Source organism: Brassica oleracea, chromosome C3 (assembly GCF_000695525.1).
Source record: "Brassica oleracea var. oleracea cultivar TO1000 chromosome C3, BOL, whole genome shotgun sequence".
In the NCBI taxonomy this organism is placed as follows: domain Eukaryota; kingdom Viridiplantae; phylum Streptophyta; class Magnoliopsida; order Brassicales; family Brassicaceae; genus Brassica; species Brassica oleracea.
Genome location: NC_027750.1, coordinates 18,059,453 through 18,080,436, shown reverse-complemented (window position 1 = coordinate 18,080,436; position 20,984 = coordinate 18,059,453). Strand labels below are relative to the sequence as shown.

Sequence of the window (20,984 nt, the reverse complement as noted above, 5' to 3'; positions counted from 1 at the left end):
TGGAATCTTTCAAAATCTGCATGATATATATTATATGCATTATGAAAGCGCATATCGCCAAGAATTATTGAGATTTGCGTTAGGATCAATGATTTTAAAACATTTAAAAAAACAAATTTTAATAACTCCCAGCCGTCCTTCACCATTTCCAGACCACTTTGATTAGTCTTAACAAATTGCAAACTAAAACAGAGAGCTGAACTTATTCCCCCGACCTCTGTGATAGGTTTCTTTTGCCAATAATCCCATTGACTATATGCGTGCAATTCCATACAATGTTATAAGATTGTATATTCATATCGTTAAATCATTCAGGATACTTCTAGACACAAGGCAAATAACATTTTGTAAAAGGATTAAACAAAACCCAATAGGTTGATTTGTTCTTTGGTAAAGCACTAATTTATGCTGTTATGTTGTCCTAAGAGGGTAAACCTTTCTGATTAACCGTAGCGTGAGCTGATCTGGCAGCTGCCACTGCTGAATCTCCCTGTTTCACTATTTTCTCGAGTTCTCTCACTTTCTCTGTCAAGAATCTAGCATTTGTGGTGGTGGCGTGGACCAACTTGTTTGCAGTTTCTAAGGAAGTGCAAAGCTGAAAATTGAAGGGCAAGCAAGCAAACGATTAGTTTAGATACAAGCCAGCGACACGGAAACATTTCATCTGTCTATTCTAAAAAAACAATGTATCTAGAGAATCTCATAACCATGTATGAGACATTGGAAACACCCATAGGAAGGTAGAACCATCTTTAAAGACAATATCATCAAAAGACTGGAATTGACAATAACCAGAAAAAATTATATATGTTCCCATCACATCAGACAAGAGATAGTTGTAAAGGCAAGATGATTCCCATACCAAACTATTAGAAAACAAAAGGACAGACATGGTAATCGAAATTAACCTAGACCGCTAGACGTCAATATGTTGATTGTAAATCCTTATAAATCACCTCCAGAGTAAGAGAGGTCCATGAGTGATCAGAACCAGCAAACGCTCTGTTGAGTTTATCATAGTTGTCCTGAAACACAAAACAGCTGTTTTAAAAAATAATCTGCGGCAGAAAAGAGGCTTGAAAGCATTATCATCGATAAGAACAACAAAACAAATCGGTACAATTTCAAGAATACATCAGTTTTATAGATTAGGCTATAATTACAGTACAGCTCTTCTTCCCTAACAATGAAAGAACATTATAGATCGCAGCATAACTCAATGAAGATGCAGTAATGAGATTCACAAAGACCATTAAATCGATAAGCGATTAGAGGAATGACCTGAAAGAGGCCGGTTAGATCCAGTGGTTCAGAGATGGCATCAGTCTCTAATTTGGAAGCATTCTCAGGATTTGGTGGAGCTGAGACAACAGGTTCTTCAACGAGATCGGCAAGAAGATCTCCGATTGAAAGCAATGGTCCTCCCACTCCTTTCATCCCTTCCGAGATTAAATCGCAAAGCCTCTTAATTCGAATTTTGCGAATCTTCGTACCACGAATGTTACTCTCAATTTGCCTTCGAGGTTTCTGATTTAGGGTTATTTGGCATTTTAGGATTGTTCGACTCCAATGCGGTGTGTATCAACGTTATATTATTATTATTTTTATATTTTTTTTGTCAAGATCAACGTTATATTATCAAAATGCAGATTTTCATGTTTACAGCATTGTACCATTGTTCATATTTACTTTCACTAAAAACTAATATTTTCACAAATATAGCAGAAGACTCTTGTACCTTATACATATACGAGGTGATTCTTTAGTACTGGTGCACAGATATAAATATAAATATATAATTACTTACAAAATAAATATATAATAATAATTGATTGATAGTTTGATTTCGGTTTTAAACTATTTATAACTTATATGTATACTTTATATTAATGATATTATATTATTTTAATTAGATATGTACTTTCTAATTCATTTGACTATATTAGATATTTTAACTTTTCCAAATTCAACCATATTTTTTTTTGTTCTAAATAGATTAACTTTTGATTAATTTTATTATTTTACATTTAGATGGATTATTCTCTTAGATATGTAAATATATTTTAGTAAAATTATGTATAATGTTATATATATTGTTTCAAAAATCAAAAACAAAAATAAATTAAAGTATTGATCGATTCAGAACTACATAAATAAATATAACAATAAAGTTTTAAAATTTCATGCATATATATTTACAAAATAAATAAATGGTAACAATTAGCTAATATTTTATTTTTATTTATTAGTATGATTTGTAGAATATTGTAATTTATTTGTATAAAAATAAATAAAACATTACTACAAAAAATAATATTTTTATTTTCCTTTTGATTTTGGATTTGAAAAAAACTTGATTAGTCCAGTTACTCATTTTGTGGTTATATTGAGTGACATATATTTCTTCGAATCCAAATATAGTTATTTTTATTCTTATGAAACCAAATCATGTTGGTTTTGTTTACCACATTAGTTCATTTTTTTTTATCTTAGATGTAAATGTATATTTTTGTAATAATTCTAATAATCTTATATAGTTGATTTTTAAAGAAATATTAAAAAAATATAAATGATGATCAGTAGAAAGTTGCATAAAAGAAAATAACTGATAAAATTTTGAAAGCGCATGAATTCATATTTATTTACTTTTTTGTTGTTAATTTAAACAGACTCAAACAGACTATGTAAACCAAGTCGGATGCTCTGTATCCATGTGAACAACAAAAAACGGTTGTCTCCTAGCACTGCGTGCGAGGCTGTCCGCCTTAGTATTTTGCGTCTTTGATACATGAATGATCTCTGAGCTTATAAAACTTTCCCTAGGAATCTTGATATCTTCCAAATAACTTGTAAAAACTGATCATTCTTCTGGTTTCGAAACCATCTTCACCAATTGAGAACAATCTGTTGCAAATGTGATAAATGTTTGACGTAAATTCCGCATGCACTCCATTGCCCAAACTAAAGCTTTCACCTCTGCACGAAGAGAGAAAAGACAAGCACGGATGTTTCGTGCGCCCATCAGTCCATCAAAGCTTTCCAAAGTAATATACCAACCTTGTCCGGATAGACAATCATGTTCCTTCCATAAGCCATATGTAAAACATTGCTACCTGTGTAGTTGGTGTTGCCCTCTGTATATTCAACAGTTGTGCCTCGCCCCACAGGGTTGATTCAGTTTCAACCAATTTAAAGGTGTCTCGTGGATCCATATCCAAGTTACTGAAAATTTTATTATCTCTCTCTTTCCATATTTACCACATTATCCATGCGAACTGGTGATCCTCCATCATGAATTCATATTTATAATAATTAAAATGAGAATAAGAAGATGTAGATGTCGATTTTAAGGGTATTTAGAGCTTGAATTGAGTTGTTTATGGTAGTTGGTGTATTCATGATTAGGGTCATTTTTGAAAAATCCCTATTCTAAATATATCTAATTCGAAGCAATTCAAGTATTTAGCTTCTATAAATTTATTGAGCATTAATTTGTAGAATTTTTAAATACTCAATAATTAGATTTCAGGATTCTTCAAAGTAAATTTTCTTCGTTTCGTAAAGACAGGCACTTTGACACTTTTCTAACTGATTAATAAAATGAATTAAATGCATTCATATTTTTATTAATTAAATATATGTAACCAATGAAATTTAAGATAAATAAAATTATTTATGAGATCAATTCATAATTAGTTAATATTAATTTTCAAAAAGGAAAAATCCTCCAAAAGACTCTAAATAATTTTTTTTTGTCAAAAAGAACACATAAAGGGGAAAATAATTAATAGGATTTTCATAAAAAGATAAATAACAATTATATTCTTACTCTATAGATATGTTAATATAAATAATAAAAATAAAATTTTATTATATTTTTGAAGAAAACTTTATTTAATTGGAAACTTTTTATTTCGATGTTGTTTTTCAAAATTTTTGTTTTCTTTTTGAATTTTTATTTTGAAATAAAAAAATTATTTAAAAAAAAGAAATATTTGAAAACCATTATTTTAAAATTTAAATTTTAGTTATATATTTTTAAATCCTATACCTCACCCTAGCTCCCCCAAACCCACCCACAAATATGAATTATAAGTCTATGATTAGTTAACTCTAGAGGTATAAATATTTATTACTCTTTTATTGAACCTTATTTTGGTCATTTTGAATATATGTGCTATATTTGTGATAAAACATTTTAATGCTATTTTAGGATACTTAAAAAAAAGATTTAAACTATAATGAAATTTTAAAATGATATTTTTGTGTAATTAAGAAAAGAAGTGTCTCATGACAAAAAAAAAAAAAAACTGCAAAATGATAGGAGAATTTCAAGTTTACCCTATTTAGTGTACTATAATTCATATTCACCTTCATCAAAGTGACATTTTTACAAATACGTTTTTCATTAAAGAGGCAAAAGACTCTTCTAACTTTGCTTATATATATATATATAAAAATATAAAAACTATTTAAATAAATAATAAAAATATTATATGGTTTTTGAATCATAAAATTTAAAATTTGAACTTTTTATAAAGTTTTTTTGTTTTTTTTATTTATTTTTGTTCAAAATTTCCTTTTGTAATTCGAAAAATCTTTTTGAAACTATTTTAAAATTTTAATTTTAATTTTTAAGTATTTATTTATATATTTATTTAATTTTAAATTTTATTTTCCGAACTCTCATCTTTCAAATCTAAACTCTAAGTATAAATTAGTTACAAATGTCTATTTATTTAACTTAAATGTTATTAAAGTAAGTATTAAAAATGTAGTGGTTTAAGCGATTTTTTCATAATTAATTAATTATATATGCAATCAACAATTCATAGCTTCCAATCACGATTCGCCACGTGACACATCCACGTAGACGTCGCGAAACTTCTAATGAACGCGTAAGGATGCAAAGACAATCCAATCGCCTCCCTGAAATTGCTCTTATATCGGTCGAGGAAGAGGAAGAAGAAGAAGAAGAAGAAGAAGAAGCCAGAAGATTACAGCAATGGCATACGTCGAAGGAGGTAGGGAACTTCAGATCTCTCTGATTCGTTTCCGCTTCTTTTTTTTGGAAACTAATAAGGCCCGATTGTTCGTCTTTGATCCCAAATCACAAGTTTCAATCCTATCCCTAAGAACCGATTCTTGATCAATAACCTTATTGATCTTTGATTTCTGTAGATTTTTTGATATCTGTGGGAATTGTTTTATATATATCCTAATTTGGATAATATCTTACATGTCCTTGGGTTGATCATGAATTTTGAAAGGGCTTCTAATTGCCTTTGTTGATTTGTGTATCCATCATCTTTATAGGTTCATGGAAGATGGCAATTATATTTTTTTTATCCCTTTGACATTTGTACTAACCCGAGATGTATTACAATACTACATATCAATAGTCAAAGTATTAATTGTGTCTGAGTTTGAATAATTTATAGGTGTTGTTAAAGCTAAGCGATCAATATGGAGACTAAGGACGATCAAAGATTTCTTCTTGTCAATCATCAACCTGATACAAGTCTTCTTTATAACCATGTTCTCGGTAAGACTCTGCCTTTACTTGCCTTTAAATAAGCTATGACTTACCCGAGAGCAAAACGTTGGCCAGATGGAGAAATCAGATTCCTACAGGAAAGGCTCTGGAGCTAACAAGAAGTGGGATGGTGGCCGACCTGGTGGTGGTGGAGGGGGAGGTGGTGGTGGCGGAGGTGGAGGTGGACGCCCTGGACCTCCTCGTGGGGGCCTCGACAATGTGCGTGGCTTGAATGATATCCGTGGAGCTGACCACAGTAAGTAACCTGAAACAAGTTTGATATTTACTTCTTTTACTGATGGAAAACACTGCACATGAATCATGGGTTAGTAGTTTATAATGCGATGATAGTTTGATCTTCATGTTGAAAACTGAGGTACTTTGATTTGTTGTTTTTCAGATTCTCTACCGGCGTGTGGCTCGTGCTGCGGCTGAGACTTTGTTTGTACAGAGCGCCCAAGAATAAATGAGGGGATCTATATATATACTTATATAGTGTTGAAATGGTGCTCTGGAGTTTGAGAAAGCAACATACCGTGATCTTATCAAGCTTTTTGTATCTAGTCACTGGGAACATTTAAAGTTGGAAATTTGCCTTAACTAGTTCGTACTTTTCATGCAACATAATTACATATTGGGATGAAACCATTGAAAAGTTTATGTATTAACTCGTTTAATTATATATATATATATATATATACTGTTATCTAAGAAGTAATGTAATAATTTGTCATTTAAGAGCGTGATTAATCCGGGTTTTTAATTTGAGGTTCTTAGTTCATGATTTGATATTTTTTGTTTTTGTTTTTTTTAATATTTTTAGGCTAAGAACCGAGCATGATTAATCCGGAGTTCTTATGATGAAGTTCTTAGCGGAAGTTGAGAAACTGTTTCTTAACTTTTAACTAAAAAAACTAAGAACCGGTTCTTAAATAAAGACTTTAAAAACTGGTTTTTAATCTTTTTAGTTAAAAGTTAAGAAACAATTTTTTAACTTCCGCTAAGAACTCCATTCCAAGAACTCCGGGTTAATCATTGTCTTATATCTTTTATTTAAGAGTTGGTTATTAACTTTTCTTAATTAAAAGCCAAAACTAAGAACATCATCCTAAAAACCTGAGTTAATTATGGTCTAACTATCTTAGTATACCAACTAGTATATATATATTTATTATATCATAGTACCCAATTCTATGTTGGTATATACACGGAAATTATGCATGCTTATAATAACTTGCAAACAATGTTTTTATTCTTTTTTTGAAAAGAAACCACATTATCCCTTATGTATTAAATGAGTGAGTCTTAGCGAGGCTTAAACAAGGGAGATCGGCTTTTAGGGCTGATGTGACTCGCCGTGTCAATTTTCCTTTTCTAGATCTCTAGTGCTTTTCTCACGGCAGCGGCACGTGAATTAGTGGGGGACCTCATCCACCATGGATCTACCGCCGGGAGTGACGGTATGACAAACAGAGGAGTTGTGTGTCGTGGGTTGGGTGAGCACAAACCAACTACTTACCATTTTTGGTATACTTGGTACTTGGCTTGTTCCGGTAAGAAAAATTTGGACTTATACTTGATTTACTAAAAACGAGTACTTGCTAAAAATGGTATACTTGCAAATTACTTGCCCCGGTTTATTACTATTTATTTCTGAACTAGTTTACAAATTATTTAATAATTATTTGTAAATTATTTATTTATTTGTACCTACTAAACTTTGCATATGAGTTTCAAAAAAAAATTTAGTTATAATTTTAAGCTAAACAAAATTTTGTTTTAATAAAAAAGTATTTTCTTACTTTTCATATGCTTTAACTCTATATATGATAAATATAAAATAAAATCTCTAAAATGTTTCTACAAATATATCACTTTTAATTTATTTATCTTATAAAAAAATTATTCGACTATAATTTAGAGATTGATTTGGTACAAAAGTAAAAAGATATAATAAGCTACGGTAATAAGTTACGAGTAACAAACAAACAACACCAATAAGTTTTTTATTTTATTTTAGTACTTGATACTTGTCATGTCTTTGCAAGTAATTGAGATAAACGACTTGATCAAGACGAGTACTTGAATTTAAGAAACAAGCACAAATCAAGTAGCAAATACAAGCCGAGTAGCAAGTAATTGTGCACACACATCGGTGGAAGATGGAGGGGTGAAACCTGCAGCGGGTACATGGTGGCTCTCCATATCCCAGTGCTGGCGATGGTGTAAAGGGCGGAGCCGGCGGTGTAGTTTCACGCCATTAGAAATTAGGTTTGCTGTTCTGGTTGCAGTGTGGTCACCAATGTCTGACTTTTCAGTACAGGCTCATTCCGTCATTTTGGCTAAGGAGCAGACACTTGATCCCAGAAGTGATGGTCTTTCACCAGTGTTGCGCCGCAAGGTGAGGATGCATTGACTGGATTTGTCAATCCAAACATTTGGAGCCCAATGCAATGGCTGTTCGAGGAACTGGTCTTACAATCCGTCACTCTCGGGCTCTCAATGCTGCGATCTTGTTTGGTCTAATTAGGAGGTTAAGAGGTTGCTTTTCTTCAGTCGTAAGGAAACTATGATTTCAGTGGGGTGGAATTACATCTGAGTTTCATGTTGGGTAGCGTACGATCCAAATGTGTGATTCTAGGTGATACTAGATTATTCAGTTTATAATTGTGGTTGAATTACTTGAGTGGTGAAAATCATGCATTCCCTTGTTGGCTCATGAAAAGTTGAAACTGAGATAAAAAAAAAAAAAATTAGATTAACAGATTGCTCTAAGAAAATAATACGTTACAGAGATGTTTGTCTTCCTTCCGTTCTAATTTTCCCAAATGAACCACCTTCCGTTTACATCATAGCGTAATGTTGCTGCCCGCCCAGTCTTGCAACTTCTGACAAGAGCAGTTATCACTTCCTATAAGCTTTGTCCAAGTTTAATACGTTTATGGAATTCGTAACAAAATAATAAGAGAGATTCGTACTATTAGCTGAGTCATTTACTAAAAATGGCAATGGACTTGAAGCTTATAGCAGCAAGGTTACGCCATTGCGGGAAGCTGCAAGCTTTTAAGCGTGGGGAATATATTCAAGCTCAGCTAATTAAACAAGGTATCTCCAATAACGTTTTCCTTGCAAACAACCTGATCTCGATGCATCTGGAATGTAAGTCGTTCGTTGATGCACATAAAGTGTTCGATGAAATGACTGAGAGAAACATCGTCACTTGGACGACGATGGTCTCTGGGTATACAAGCGATGGCAAACCAAACAAGGCTATCGAACTATACAGAAGCATGTTAGATTCGGAATCAGAAGCTCCCAACGAGTTTTTGTTTTCTGCAGTTTTGAAAGCTTGTGGGTTAGTGGGTGATCTTCAGCTGGGCCGTTTGATCCACGAAAGAATTGGTGAAGAGAACATGAAAGGTGATGTTGTTTTGATGAATGGTGTTTTGGATATGTATGTTAAGAACAGGAGACTTAGGGAAGCTAATAAAGCTTTTTCTGAGATTTCACAGCCTAATTTAACTTCGTGGAACACTCTCCTTTCTGGTTACTGTAAAGAAGGTTTGGTTGACGAAGCGGTTCGTTTGTTTCATCGGATTCCGCAGCCAAATGCTGTGTCTTGGAACTGTTTAATCTCTGGGTTTGTCGATAAAGGTAGTCCTCGTGCGTTGGAGTTTCTAGTTATGATGCACAGAGAAGGACTCAAGCTAGATGGTTTTGCTTTACCATGTGGTCTTAAAGCTTGCAGCTTTGGTGGCTTATTAACAATGGGGAAACAGCTGCATTGTTGTGTCCTAAAGTCGGGTTTGCAGTCTAGCTCCTTCGTACGCTCTGCCCTTATCGATATGTACTCGAACTGCTGTTCTCTAAGTGATGCAGTTGATCTATTTCGTCAGGCAAAACTTCATAATACTGTTGCTGTTTCGAACTCTATGCTCTCTGGATTTTTGATTAACGACGAGAATGAAGCGGCGTTAAGGATGCTTTTGCAGATGTATCAATCAGGGTTGAGTTTTGATTCCTACACTCTAAGTGGTGCGTTAAAGATATGCACCAACCTAATCAACTTGAGACTCGGGCTTCAGGTGCATGGTTTAGTTGTAATCAGTGGTTATGAGTTGGATTACATAGTAGGAAGCATTCTTGTTGATCTACACGCAAACGTAGGGAATGTCCAAGATGCGCATAGACTGTTTCATAGGCTTTCAAATAAAGATATCATTGCTTTCTCTGGCCTGATAAGAGGCTGTGTGAAAGCAGGTTTCTACTCTTTAGCGTTTGATCTGTTTGGAGAGTTAATCAAACTGGGACTCGATGCTGACCAGTTCGTCATCTCGAGTATTCTCAAAGCCTGTTCAAGTTTAGCGTCTCTTGGATGGGGAAAACAGGTTCATGGGCTGTGTGTAAAGAAAGGTTACGAGTCAGAACCAGTCACAGCGACAGGACTAATAGATATGTATGTGAAATGTGGCGAGATAGACAATGGTGTTGTGTTGTTTGACGGTATGTTGGAAAGAGATGTCGTGTCTTGGACAGGGATAATTGTTGGTTGCGGACAAAACGGACGAGCCAAAGAAGCGATTCGGTATTTCCGCGAGATGATTGATTCTGGAGTTGAACCAAATGAGGTAACTTTTTACGGGGTTGTCTCTGCTTGTCGACATTCTGGGATGCTTGAAGAAGCGAGATTCATACTCGAATCGATGAGATCTGAGTATGGTCTTGAACCGTGCGTAGAGCATTATTATTGCGTGGTTGATCTTCTTGGTCAAGCGGGGAGGTTCCAAGAGGCAGAGGAGATCATAAAGGGAATGCCGTTTGAGCCGGATAAAACGATATGGATGTCTCTGCTCACTGCTTGTGGAACTCACAAGAATGCTGAACTGGTCACTGTAATAGCTGAGAAACTGCTTAATAGTTTTTCAGAAGATCCGTCGGTTTATACATGTATTTCGAACGTTTATGCAGCTATGGGAATGTGGGATCGGTTAGGTGAAGTGAGAGAAGCTGCTAAGAAGTTAGGGACAAAAGAATCTGGCTTGAGCTGGATTGATATTGCCTGAAGCAATGTGTGAATTGATGTTTCATTTATTATCCACAGGGAGCTTCATCTTATGTACGTGTATGTGTTTGGACATGATAATGACAATTGAAAATACCGTTGCGGATTACACTTGAAATATTTCATAAAATATTTTTTAAATACCTAAATTCTTATTAAAATATTTTTTTAAATAATAACAAAAGATATATAGAATATATTTTATTGATTTGATCAAATTAAAATTGTAAAAATATTCAAATTTTATCACTTCAAATATAATAAATATTTCTAAAACTTTGAAATTAAAATATTTTATATATTTTATATGGTATATAGTTTAATTAAAACAATATTAAATATATATATATATATATATATATATATATATACACTTCATACTCATATGGTTTTAATGTTACATGTATTTTCCTATAATAAAAGTTTAAACCACTGATCAAATTTTTTTCAAAGTGATAGTTATAACAATTTTAGTAATTTATAGTCGTTTTACAAATTTTAAATGTAACATATACGAAAAAATATAAAATTTTATTCTATAGTTAGTGTAATTGTTTAATTTATTTGAATAATATAAAATTAAACAAAAATGATAGAAAAATACAAATTGTTATCTCTTTATTGTTCATAATGATTAGTTTCATATATTTTAGTAACATTAGATAATTTTGCAGCTTGTATTTAAAAAATAAAATGAAGAATATTTTTTTACATATTAATAATTAATTTAATGACTACTTAATGAAAGTATATTATATGTTTAGATGAACCATCAATTTCTCTAAGAATAGAATCATTTTAGTGAACATGTTATAACTTATAAGTTGTAATGCTTTTCAAAATATATATAAGAGATGTTTTCTATGGACCTTTTAGTCACTGTGTAAGAAACCTAAATAGGTCAGGTAGTATAAGTCTAGAACTTCTTTCATAGTGTGAAGTCAGTTTGTCTACTAATATTTTTTGTTTGCCAACGTTTGTATATTAATAAGTTAACCGAGTTTAGGTATTTCTAAGATCGCTACATGTCTGGAGGTGTCTTGATCCCTCTATATTACTTTCTTAAGTTAGAGCATGTAGGTAGCAAATGAAACAGAAACAACACTTTGGACCGAAGCGATAGCAAATGAACAGAGGACAGTATTACAGGTAGAGGTTACGTCATTACTGTTAATTCCAGGTAAATGGTGTTTCACATATGGTTCCTGGAAAGAGAATGATATTTTTTCCGGACAGGGTTGGTTCAGTATTTTAGAAGGTTTTGATGAGCTGATGGAGGCGAGGAATGTTCGGGCTAGTCTCTCTCTTCTCCATGCGGAGATGGAAGCACTACTCTGGGCAATAGAATGTATGAGGAATTTACGTCAATTTCAAGTTACGTTTGCAACGGATTGTTCTCAATTGGTGAAGATGGTTTCGGAACCAGAAGAATGACCAGCTTTTGCAAGTTATTTGGAAGATATTAAAGCCATGAAAAAAATTTTCCTCCGATCAGAAATCGCCCATGTACCAAGAACGCAAAATACAAAGGCGGATAGCCTAGCACGTAGTGTCAGGAAGCAGTTATTTTTCGTCGTTCACATAGATGAATATCTCCCGGTTTAGTTTACAGAGTCTGTATACGTTGATGACAAAAAAAAAAAAAAGTTAGAGCATGTAGGTTCCTATTTAGATATAATTAATACTCAAGTTTGCTTTGCAGTGAACAGTTTTGTTATCTTCAGGGAATAGTAGTGATTAAATTGATTTTTGCTACCGCAGAAATGGATGATCAGGGAGTTGGTTGTTTGTTCTTACTGAATGTGTTAAGAACCAATGGGTTGCTTAAGACCATGAAGCTGACCGATGGAAACCATTGTTGGTTATATATTATTTACTTAATTAAAACCTAGGGGTGGGCACTTTGGTTATTTTCTCGGTTCGATTCGGGTTCGGTTCGGTTCGGTTAGTTCGGTTCTAGTATTTTTCCAATTGAAATAAACCATTGTTAGTTTGGTTTGGTTTGGTTCAGTTAGGTTTGTGTTCGGTTCGGTTTATATTTGGTTCGGTTTGTATTCGGTTCGGTTTGTATTCGGTTCGGTTTGTATTCGGTTCGGTTGGATTTATTTTTTAGATCAGTTTATTTAGGTTTTTCTTAGTTTAATTTTTTTAAGAGAAATTATGTTTTAAAGCATAAATTATATAAACATAAACTATGTGAACTAAATTCAATATCAAAATGAAACAAAAACCTTTAAAAAGTCACAAAAGATATATAAGAATTAAAACAAATGAAAGTTAACTAAAAAAAATAAAAATCAACATCATTAGTAATGTCTCTTATATCATTATTAAAAAACTTGCAATGAATCCTCTTCCATGTGATGTTGTGGAGAAGAACTTTTGTTTTTAATAAATTTGCTTTAAATTTTAGATTTTAGGTTTAAATTTAACATCCATGTTTACATATATAAGAATATAAAGATACCCGACTTTTCTATTTTTTAAATAAAATATTTAATGATTACATATTCGGTTAAAAGAATATATGTTAATAAATGAAAATGAAAAATATGTGGTATGGTATTATAATTTAGTATATTGGTATTACTAATATTTTTAATTTAAATAATTACAAAAACACATCGGTTTCTTTGTTCGGTTCGGTTTAAAACTGAACTATTCGGGTTGAGAAAATCTTCAACCGAATAGTTTGAAATAGACTTTGGTTCGGTTTGAGTCGGTTTCGGTTAGGTTGGTTCGGTTTGACCTGGTTCGGTTCGGTTTTTTTTGCCACCTCTATTAAAACCTACCACGTAAAGAGTGGAATCAAGAGAAGTACCAAAAAGGAAGAAGCACGGAAGCCAAAAAAGAACGAAGAAGAAAATGTCGACAAGAAGAGTCGAGGAAAAGTAAAGAAGAAGTGCACGTGGAAGAACAAGTCAAGTAGAAGATTTTTATGTTATTTAATATTTTTTAAATAGTTTAGGTTAACTTTTAATTTGTTGTTTATATATTATTTACTATTTTGGTTGAAATGTATTATTTTAAATATTTGTGATTTTTGGATTAAAAACTAATTTGATGTTTTTCACGTATAAATACAACTTAACTTATTTACGAATATGATTATTTATATTTAAAATATATAAAATATTTAGCATAAGTATTCAATTTATAGTCTCCGACATATATTTCAATGATGCTTTAACTTTAATATTAAATCTAATATTAAAATAATCTGTTTTAAAATCAATATTTTTAGTAAGAATCAGAGAACCTGAATATAACATTAACCATTAGAATCATAAATTAAATATAAGATAAGCCAAATTATAATATTAATGTTTTAATGATCTGAATTTGGATCAATATTTCTGATAAGAATCAGAAAACATAGCTATAATATTAACCATTAGAATCATAAACTAATTATAAGATAAATTATAAGTAGAATTTTTTAATATCTATTGTTAGTATATAATTATTAACAATCCAAAAAGATCATAATACTAAACATGAATATAATATTAATCATTAAAATCATAAACTAAATATGGTATTTTGGCAAATATGAATCAAAACTCAAAGTCAAACACAAAATAACCCATGATTTTTTTTTGGAATTTTCATTTGTTCTATTCACCCCAGATGTTCGGATTATTCACGAAAATACCATTACATTTTTTTTTCAAAAATGTTTGTTTTACTCAATCAACCTCATCTTTCTCTATTATTTACAATATTGTCATTGTCATCAATACACCAACCACCATGAACAACCAATTTCAAGCTCTAAATGCACCTAAAATCAACATCTACATCTTCATATTCTTATTTATTACACACACAAACCATTTTCCTTCCACTTCCTCTCTTATTTAATCCTAAAATTCCAACTTTTTTATTTCAAAATTTATAGGCTTTTTAGAGTTACTCAAATTCATGATTATTGGTCAAGAACGGTGGGTAACTTTCATTAAAAACTCATGTGTAATTGGAAAAGTTAAACATGAACCTCATTAGATCTAAGAATGATTTTTTATTTTTTTCAGATCTGTTTGCTAGAAGACTTTTATATAAGTCTTTTCCAACGAGAAGACTTTGGTCAATGCAAAGTTTAGTTTTGCAATTGACTTATTGTGTGATTTTTAGAGACAACTTCTCAAAGTCTTCTAACTTTTCTTTGTTAACAAACAAAATTCAAATATTCCAGAGAAGACTTACCAGGAATTCTTATCGGATAAACAAGTTATTTTCGCAATTGATCGAATTGTGTCAGAAATTTGACATTTTCCATAAGACTTCCCGAGAAGTTTTTCAACAGAAGACTTCCAAGAAAGTCTTCTCAGCTGTCGGTGAAAGTCTTCTCACTGTCGGTGGAAGTCTTCTCACTGTCAGTGAAAGTCGTCTCAGGTTACCTTTGCAGTTGAAAAATAAAACTCAAATATTTAATTTTAATTTTAATTAGACGACTTTCATATAAGTCTTCCGACAGAAGACTTACACAAAAGTCTTCCAGAATTTAATTCCGAGATTGTGGTCAAACTTTTGGTTATCCCAGAAAACTTCCGTGTAAGTCTTCTAGTTAAATTAAATATTTAAGTTTCATTTTTGAATTGCAAAGAGTAACCTGAGACGACTTTCAGCGACAGTGAGAAGACATCAACCGAGAGATTGGAAGATTTCTTGGAAGTCTTCTGCCGGAAGATTTCTTTGTAAGTCTTCTACAAAAAATCAAATTTCTGACACAATTAGGCCAATTGCAAAACTAACATGTTTATCGTAGACGACTTACCGAGAAGTCTTCTCTGGTAATTTTGAGAGTTTTTCAAAAACAAAAGTAAGCCAATATTTACATTTTGAAGTCTACTCAAGTCTTCATTTATAAATTTTCAATTGCAAAAATGACCTAAATGGAAGACTTCATGGAAGTCTTCTTGGGAAGACTTCCGTGGAAGTCTTCTACGTTAGTTTTTTTAAACTTGTTAAGTAACTTTAAGATATGTTTTTTTAACTTTCAAACTGTTAAATAACTTCAAGAATATCAAATCATATGGTTTAGTGTGTCTTTTTAGATCATAAGATATACTTTTTAACTTTCATGAAATTTAAAATTTCAATTTCCATTTAAAATTTGTGTTTTCCGCTTAAATTTTAATTTTTCGCTTAAATTTTTCGCTTGTATTGAAAATCCCCGCTTAAAATTTAAGTTTTCGGAGATGACTTCCCATAAGTCTTTTGAGGCTTCCCAGAAGTCTTCTAAGGCTTCCTAGAAGTCTTCTGAAAACTTCCTAGAAGACTTCTAGTAAAAGTGTTATATGTTCTTCACTTTTGTAATTTTTGATCTTTTGTGAATTTAATTATGTTTTTTGAGAAGTCTTCTCCCTTAGTTTTAGTAAATTTGACTAAATTTTTGTGTTATTGTGTTTTGCTATTGAATTTGTATATAACTTCAATAATGTCAAGTATTTTTGGCACGATAATATTGTACACATGAACATATTTACCAACTTTTCATTAACATCTCTTCAAATTTACAAAAGAATTCACTACTAAAAGAGTACACTTACAAATCGCAGAACAAACTATTACACTTGGAGTTAGAGATCATTCCTCCACATAGATAAGTCTGGACTCCACTTGTTGTACACATCATAAACTTTGATAGTTCTCATGTTCAGTCTTCCAGGAAGACTTCGCATGCATGAATTCTTCCTAGAAGATTTCGTGGAAGTCTTCCGGGAAGTCTTCCATGAAGTCTTCCATGAAGTCTACCTCAAACTTGAACTTCCATCAACTTCAACACATTCAGATCTGTATACTAGATGATCTAACAACTCCTCCACTTTGATAGCTCCAGATTTGGAAAAAAAAGTAAGAGTTTTAAGCAACAAGAAGTTACCAAATGAAGAAAAGTCAGACATGGAGACTTACTAAAACGCTCAGATCTGTTAAAAGAGGAGACATTGGAGAAAACTCCATTGTCTTCTAGTGCATTATATGTTAGAAGTCTTCCCTTGAAGTATTTCATGGTTTGGCTCATATCTGAAAACATGCATATTCAAAAGCATTCAAATGGCTTCAAAATAGAGATAAAAATTCAAATAAGATAAGAACTTTAAGCAACAAAATGAGTTTTCAAAAGGTAAGAGCTTTAAGCAACAAAAAGTTACCAAATGGAGAAAAATCAGACATGGAGATTAATTACCAAAACGCTCAGATCTTTTATGAAAGATGAAACATGGGAGAAGACTCCGCCAGAAATGTTAGAAGACTTCCGAGAAGACTTCCCTAGAAGTTTTCCAAGTCGGTTTCAAATCTGAAAAACAAACATATCCAAAAGCATTCAAATGGCTTCAAAGCATAGAAAATCTTCAAAAATAAGGTAAGAGCTTACAAAAACAAAAAGAGTTTTCGAAAGGTAAAAACTTTAAGCAACAAGAGGTTATCAAATGAAAAAAAAAAGAAAGATTTATAGATCTACCTTTAAAAGAGTGAAGATGAGAACCATGTAATGAAAAACCTGCAAAAACAAAATAAATCAGTGAGAATGACATGAGATAAAAATGAGAAATTGATATAAATTTTGGTGTTTTTAAGTTCAAAAAGATTAGAGAAATGTTGGAGAGTTTTAGATGAGAAATATTACATTTTTGTTGCAACAATTTGAGAGAAAAGAGAGAATGTGTAAATTTTCTTTATATAGGGAGAGAAAAATTCCAATAAGGTTAAATATTTTCGATTCATAAGACTTTCAAATAAGTCTTCTAATAGAAAACTTCTTAAAAGACTTACTTGAAAGTCTTCTAGACCCTAAATTTACTATTCGCCCAGAAGACTTCCGCATAAGTCTTCTAGTGCATTATTTGTTAGAAGACTTAGGTCACCTAAACCCCAAACTCAAAATAACGAACTAAGTAGAAACAAACACTTCATAAAAATTAAAATCAACTTTAAAAGTGTCTAATATACACAAAACTAAACACATATAAGTCAAAATTTAATTTTTCCAAAAAAAATTAAGTTTCCAAAATATAACCCTAAGAATACAAACAATACTACAACATATGTTACCAAACCTTAAACCAAAGAATAACATGACACACTACATTCACTCAGCTATGTTGAAAACAATTTAATTTTACTATATCATAATTTATATCATTTACAAATGTTTATAATCATATGACTTCAGTTTTCCCCCTATCATAATAGTTTTTATAAAATTTATAAATTATTTTTAAATCTACTATATGAAAAGAATTATAGAACCTCAGAAGACTTCCCAGAGTTATATTCGTAAAAATAAATTTTGTTTTTTGGTCATAAGGAGATAGTTGTAATTTCACAAGACTTTTGGGTTATTTTTGCATTTGATTGAAGTTTGAGTATACTTTTGGGTTTAAAATCAAGTTTTGAGTCATTTTTCGCAATCCACTAAATATAGGATAAACCTAATTATGATATTATCAGTAAAATTTGGTAATATCTATTGTTAATTTTTTTATTTAAATAATAACGCCAAATACCATCATAAATTTATATACCTAAATAATATTTTTAGATAATAGTATATATAGATCGGTAGAATTTGTCAATATGTTTATTAATTAATTGTCTTAAATATTATGATAAATAAGATATATTAAAATAAATTTTATGATATAAATAAATTGGACTAATGATTTATCCTATAATTATGGAGAAAGTGACAAATACGCGAAATTACTTTTCAAATAATAGTGTATATAGATTTAGTTTCTTGGTGATGATTTAGCGTTGTTTACAAAATATATGTAGTGGAATTATTTTAAAACCAAGCATTAACCGAAACAATTTACTGGTAAATACCTAATTGAATTTTCAACAAAATTAAGATTCTGTTTTAAATGAGAGAGCAAAGAGAAATCAGATAACCATATATTACATTTCCATAACCATAAATAATCAACCAAAAGCAATACAAAAGAAACAGCCCAATTTTAGCTGATGGTTACTAATTAGTAACAAAAATCAAGTTCTTGTGTTTAAAAAATAGATTTATTCTAACAGTTCATGGAAACAATTAACTCTATATAAGCAAATACATTAGATAAACACTTCTCATTGTGTCTTAAAGACATTTATTAATAACACAAAATTCTTATTTGAATATAGCCTAAACATAATAAGAAGATGACTTGCATTGCTTATGCGTTTAAGGCTTTGTGTTTGTCTCTCTTGTTCGTCGACGCCGTTGCAAGTCGTCCGACCAATAGGCCAAAGGTTTTTAACGTCCAACGCTATGGTGCCAAAGCTGGCGGAAAAGCTGATAACACCAAGGTATGTACATAACCAATATATATATATAGAAACACACAGAAATAAGCATTTTATCGATTTTGTTTTATTTAACTTGTCCAAAATTAGGCGTTCACAAACATATGGAAAAGCGCATGCACAAGGAAAGGTGGTAATAGTAAAATCTACGTACCGAAAGGAACGTTTTATCTCGGTGGTGTAGAGTTCGTAGGGCCATGTGCGAATCAGATTGAATTCGTTATCGATGGAACTTTATTGGCTCCTTCAAACCCCAGGGACATTAAGAATGACACATGGATCCAGTTCAGGTACATTAACAATCTTATTATCTCCGGTGCCGGTACACTCGACGGCCAAGGAAAAGAGTCTTGGCCACTAAATGACTGCCACAAAAACCCCAGTTGTCCTAAGCTAGCTATGGTATACCAATTCTTAATCCTTTTTACATGTTTTATTATAAGGCTTTACAATGAAAATTATACTATTCAATTATTTTCTTTATAGATATAATTATCTAGTTACAAAATGTCACTAAAACGAGTATGTATAGTTTTGAAGGAGGCAATATCCACATAATAATATGTCTATATCTTATATTCTAGTCAGCTAGTGTCTTACGAGTTACTAAACTTGATTATTCTCACAGACCATGGGATTTGCATTCGTGAACAACTCAAGAATCAATGGGATAACGTCACTCAACAGCAAAATGGGACACTTCAACTTCTTCTCTGTCCATCACTTCAACATCACTGACGTCACTATAACAGCTCCCGGCGACAGCCCAAACACTGATGGGCTAAAGTTCGGGTTCTGTAGCAACATTAACATCTCCAAGACACACATTGGTACAGGAGACGACTGTATAGCCATCCTTTCCGGAACCACCAACATGGATATCTCTAATGTCAATTGTGGTCCCGGACATGGGATCAGTGTCGGAAGCTTAGGGAAGAACAAAGAAGAGAAGGACGTTAATGGCTTAACCGTAAGAGACATAGTCTTTAACGGCACTAGCGATGGTATTCGGATCAAGACTTGGGAATCTTCAGCTTCGAAGATATTGGTTTCTAACTTTGTGTACGAGAATATTCAAATGATTAATGTTGGAAACCCTATCAACATCGACCAGAAGTATTGTCCTCACCCACCTTGTGAAAAGAAGGTGAACTCTCTACGAAAGATACAAACTTAAATATTTCTTTTCTCTTATTACAGCAAAAGAAAAAATAAAATAAAAGTTGTGTTTTAATTAATTTTTTCAGGGACAATCACACGTTCAAATCCAAGACCTTAAATTAAAGAACATATATGGAACATCGATGAACAAAGTGGCGGTGAATCTACAATGTAGCAAGAGCTTTCCATGCAAGATGGTTGAGCTAATTGACATTAACATAGAGCATAAGGGAGTCGAGGGTGGTCCTTCCACTGCGGTATGTGAGAATGTTGACGGTTCTGCACGTGGCACGATGGTTCCTCAGCATTGTCTGAACTGATTCAACGACCCATGGGAACAATGACCGTGTGTTGTACTATTTTATATTTTATTATGTTTTTTTTTTTTTTTGCAACTTATATTTTATTATGTTTTTCTGCTAGTTTATGAAAGTTTTTGATTGGTGCAATAAAGAAGTGAATACACTTTTGTGTCTTTTTCGTCTGTGGTCTATTTTTGTTTCATACGAAAAAGAGTACAATCCTATTTTATTAATCATACGTTAATATGTTAAACTATTAGAGCAACCCTTCTAAAGTCCTCATGAAATATCCTAAAAATAATAAAATCAAATATATTATATATTGTTAGGTATTTTAAAAGTCAAAACACCAATCCAATATTTTTAAAAATAAGATTTCTCTAAAACTATATAATAAAAAATTGTATTTTTCAACTTAAAAATAGTGTAAATAAATATGACTGGGGTTCTCTAATTGGGATGCTCTAATTGAATCAGTTTGTTTGTTTGGGATTCTCTAATTGAGATGCTCTAATTGATGTTCGTCATGTATAAATATAAATTAATTTATTTAAGAATATGATTTTATATATATATATATATATATATATAATATTTACCATAAGTATTCAATTTATAGTCT

At 31.7% G+C, this 20,984-nt stretch overlaps 4 protein-coding genes across 4 annotated transcripts; 3 read left to right on the top strand and 1 right to left on the bottom strand.

Moving 5' to 3' along the window:
- Nucleotides 1-286: 286 nt before the first annotated feature.
- Nucleotides 287-1,579, bottom strand: LOC106332234. The gene is made up of 3 exons (XM_013770710.1): nucleotides 1,282-1,579; nucleotides 957-1,025; nucleotides 287-595 (listed from the first exon to the last, which is right to left on the bottom strand). Exons 1-3 carry the CDS (start codon nucleotides 1,435-1,437, stop codon nucleotides 422-424), a joined length of 399 nt encoding a protein of 132 aa, XP_013626164.1. The 5' UTR covers nucleotides 1,438-1,579; the 3' UTR covers nucleotides 287-421.
- Nucleotides 1,580-4,914: 3,335 nt separating this feature from the next.
- On the top strand, nucleotides 4,915-6,211 carry LOC106332152 (glycine-rich selenoprotein). Its single transcript, XM_013770620.1, has 4 exons — nucleotides 4,915-5,024; nucleotides 5,442-5,545; nucleotides 5,612-5,792; nucleotides 5,937-6,211. The coding sequence occupies exons 1-4, from the start codon at nucleotides 5,006-5,008 to the stop codon at nucleotides 5,969-5,971; spliced, it is 339 nt and encodes a 112-aa protein (XP_013626074.1). The 5' UTR covers nucleotides 4,915-5,005; the 3' UTR covers nucleotides 5,972-6,211.
- A 1,241-nt stretch (nucleotides 6,212-7,452) lies between these two features.
- LOC106329557 (pentatricopeptide repeat-containing protein At4g08210) lies at nucleotides 7,453-10,696 on the top strand. Its single transcript, XM_013768243.1, has one exon. The coding sequence runs from the start codon at nucleotides 8,539-8,541 to the stop codon at nucleotides 10,597-10,599; it is 2,061 nt and encodes a 686-aa protein (XP_013623697.1). The 5' UTR covers nucleotides 7,453-8,538; the 3' UTR covers nucleotides 10,600-10,696.
- Nucleotides 10,697-18,755: 8,059 nt separating this feature from the next.
- Nucleotides 18,756-20,380, top strand: LOC106333742 (exopolygalacturonase-like). Its single transcript, XM_013772157.1, has 4 exons — nucleotides 18,756-18,902; nucleotides 18,990-19,301; nucleotides 19,528-20,046; nucleotides 20,147-20,380. Exons 1-4 carry the CDS (start codon nucleotides 18,756-18,758, stop codon nucleotides 20,378-20,380), a joined length of 1,212 nt encoding a protein of 403 aa, XP_013627611.1.
- Nucleotides 20,381-20,984: the final 604 nt, after the last annotated feature.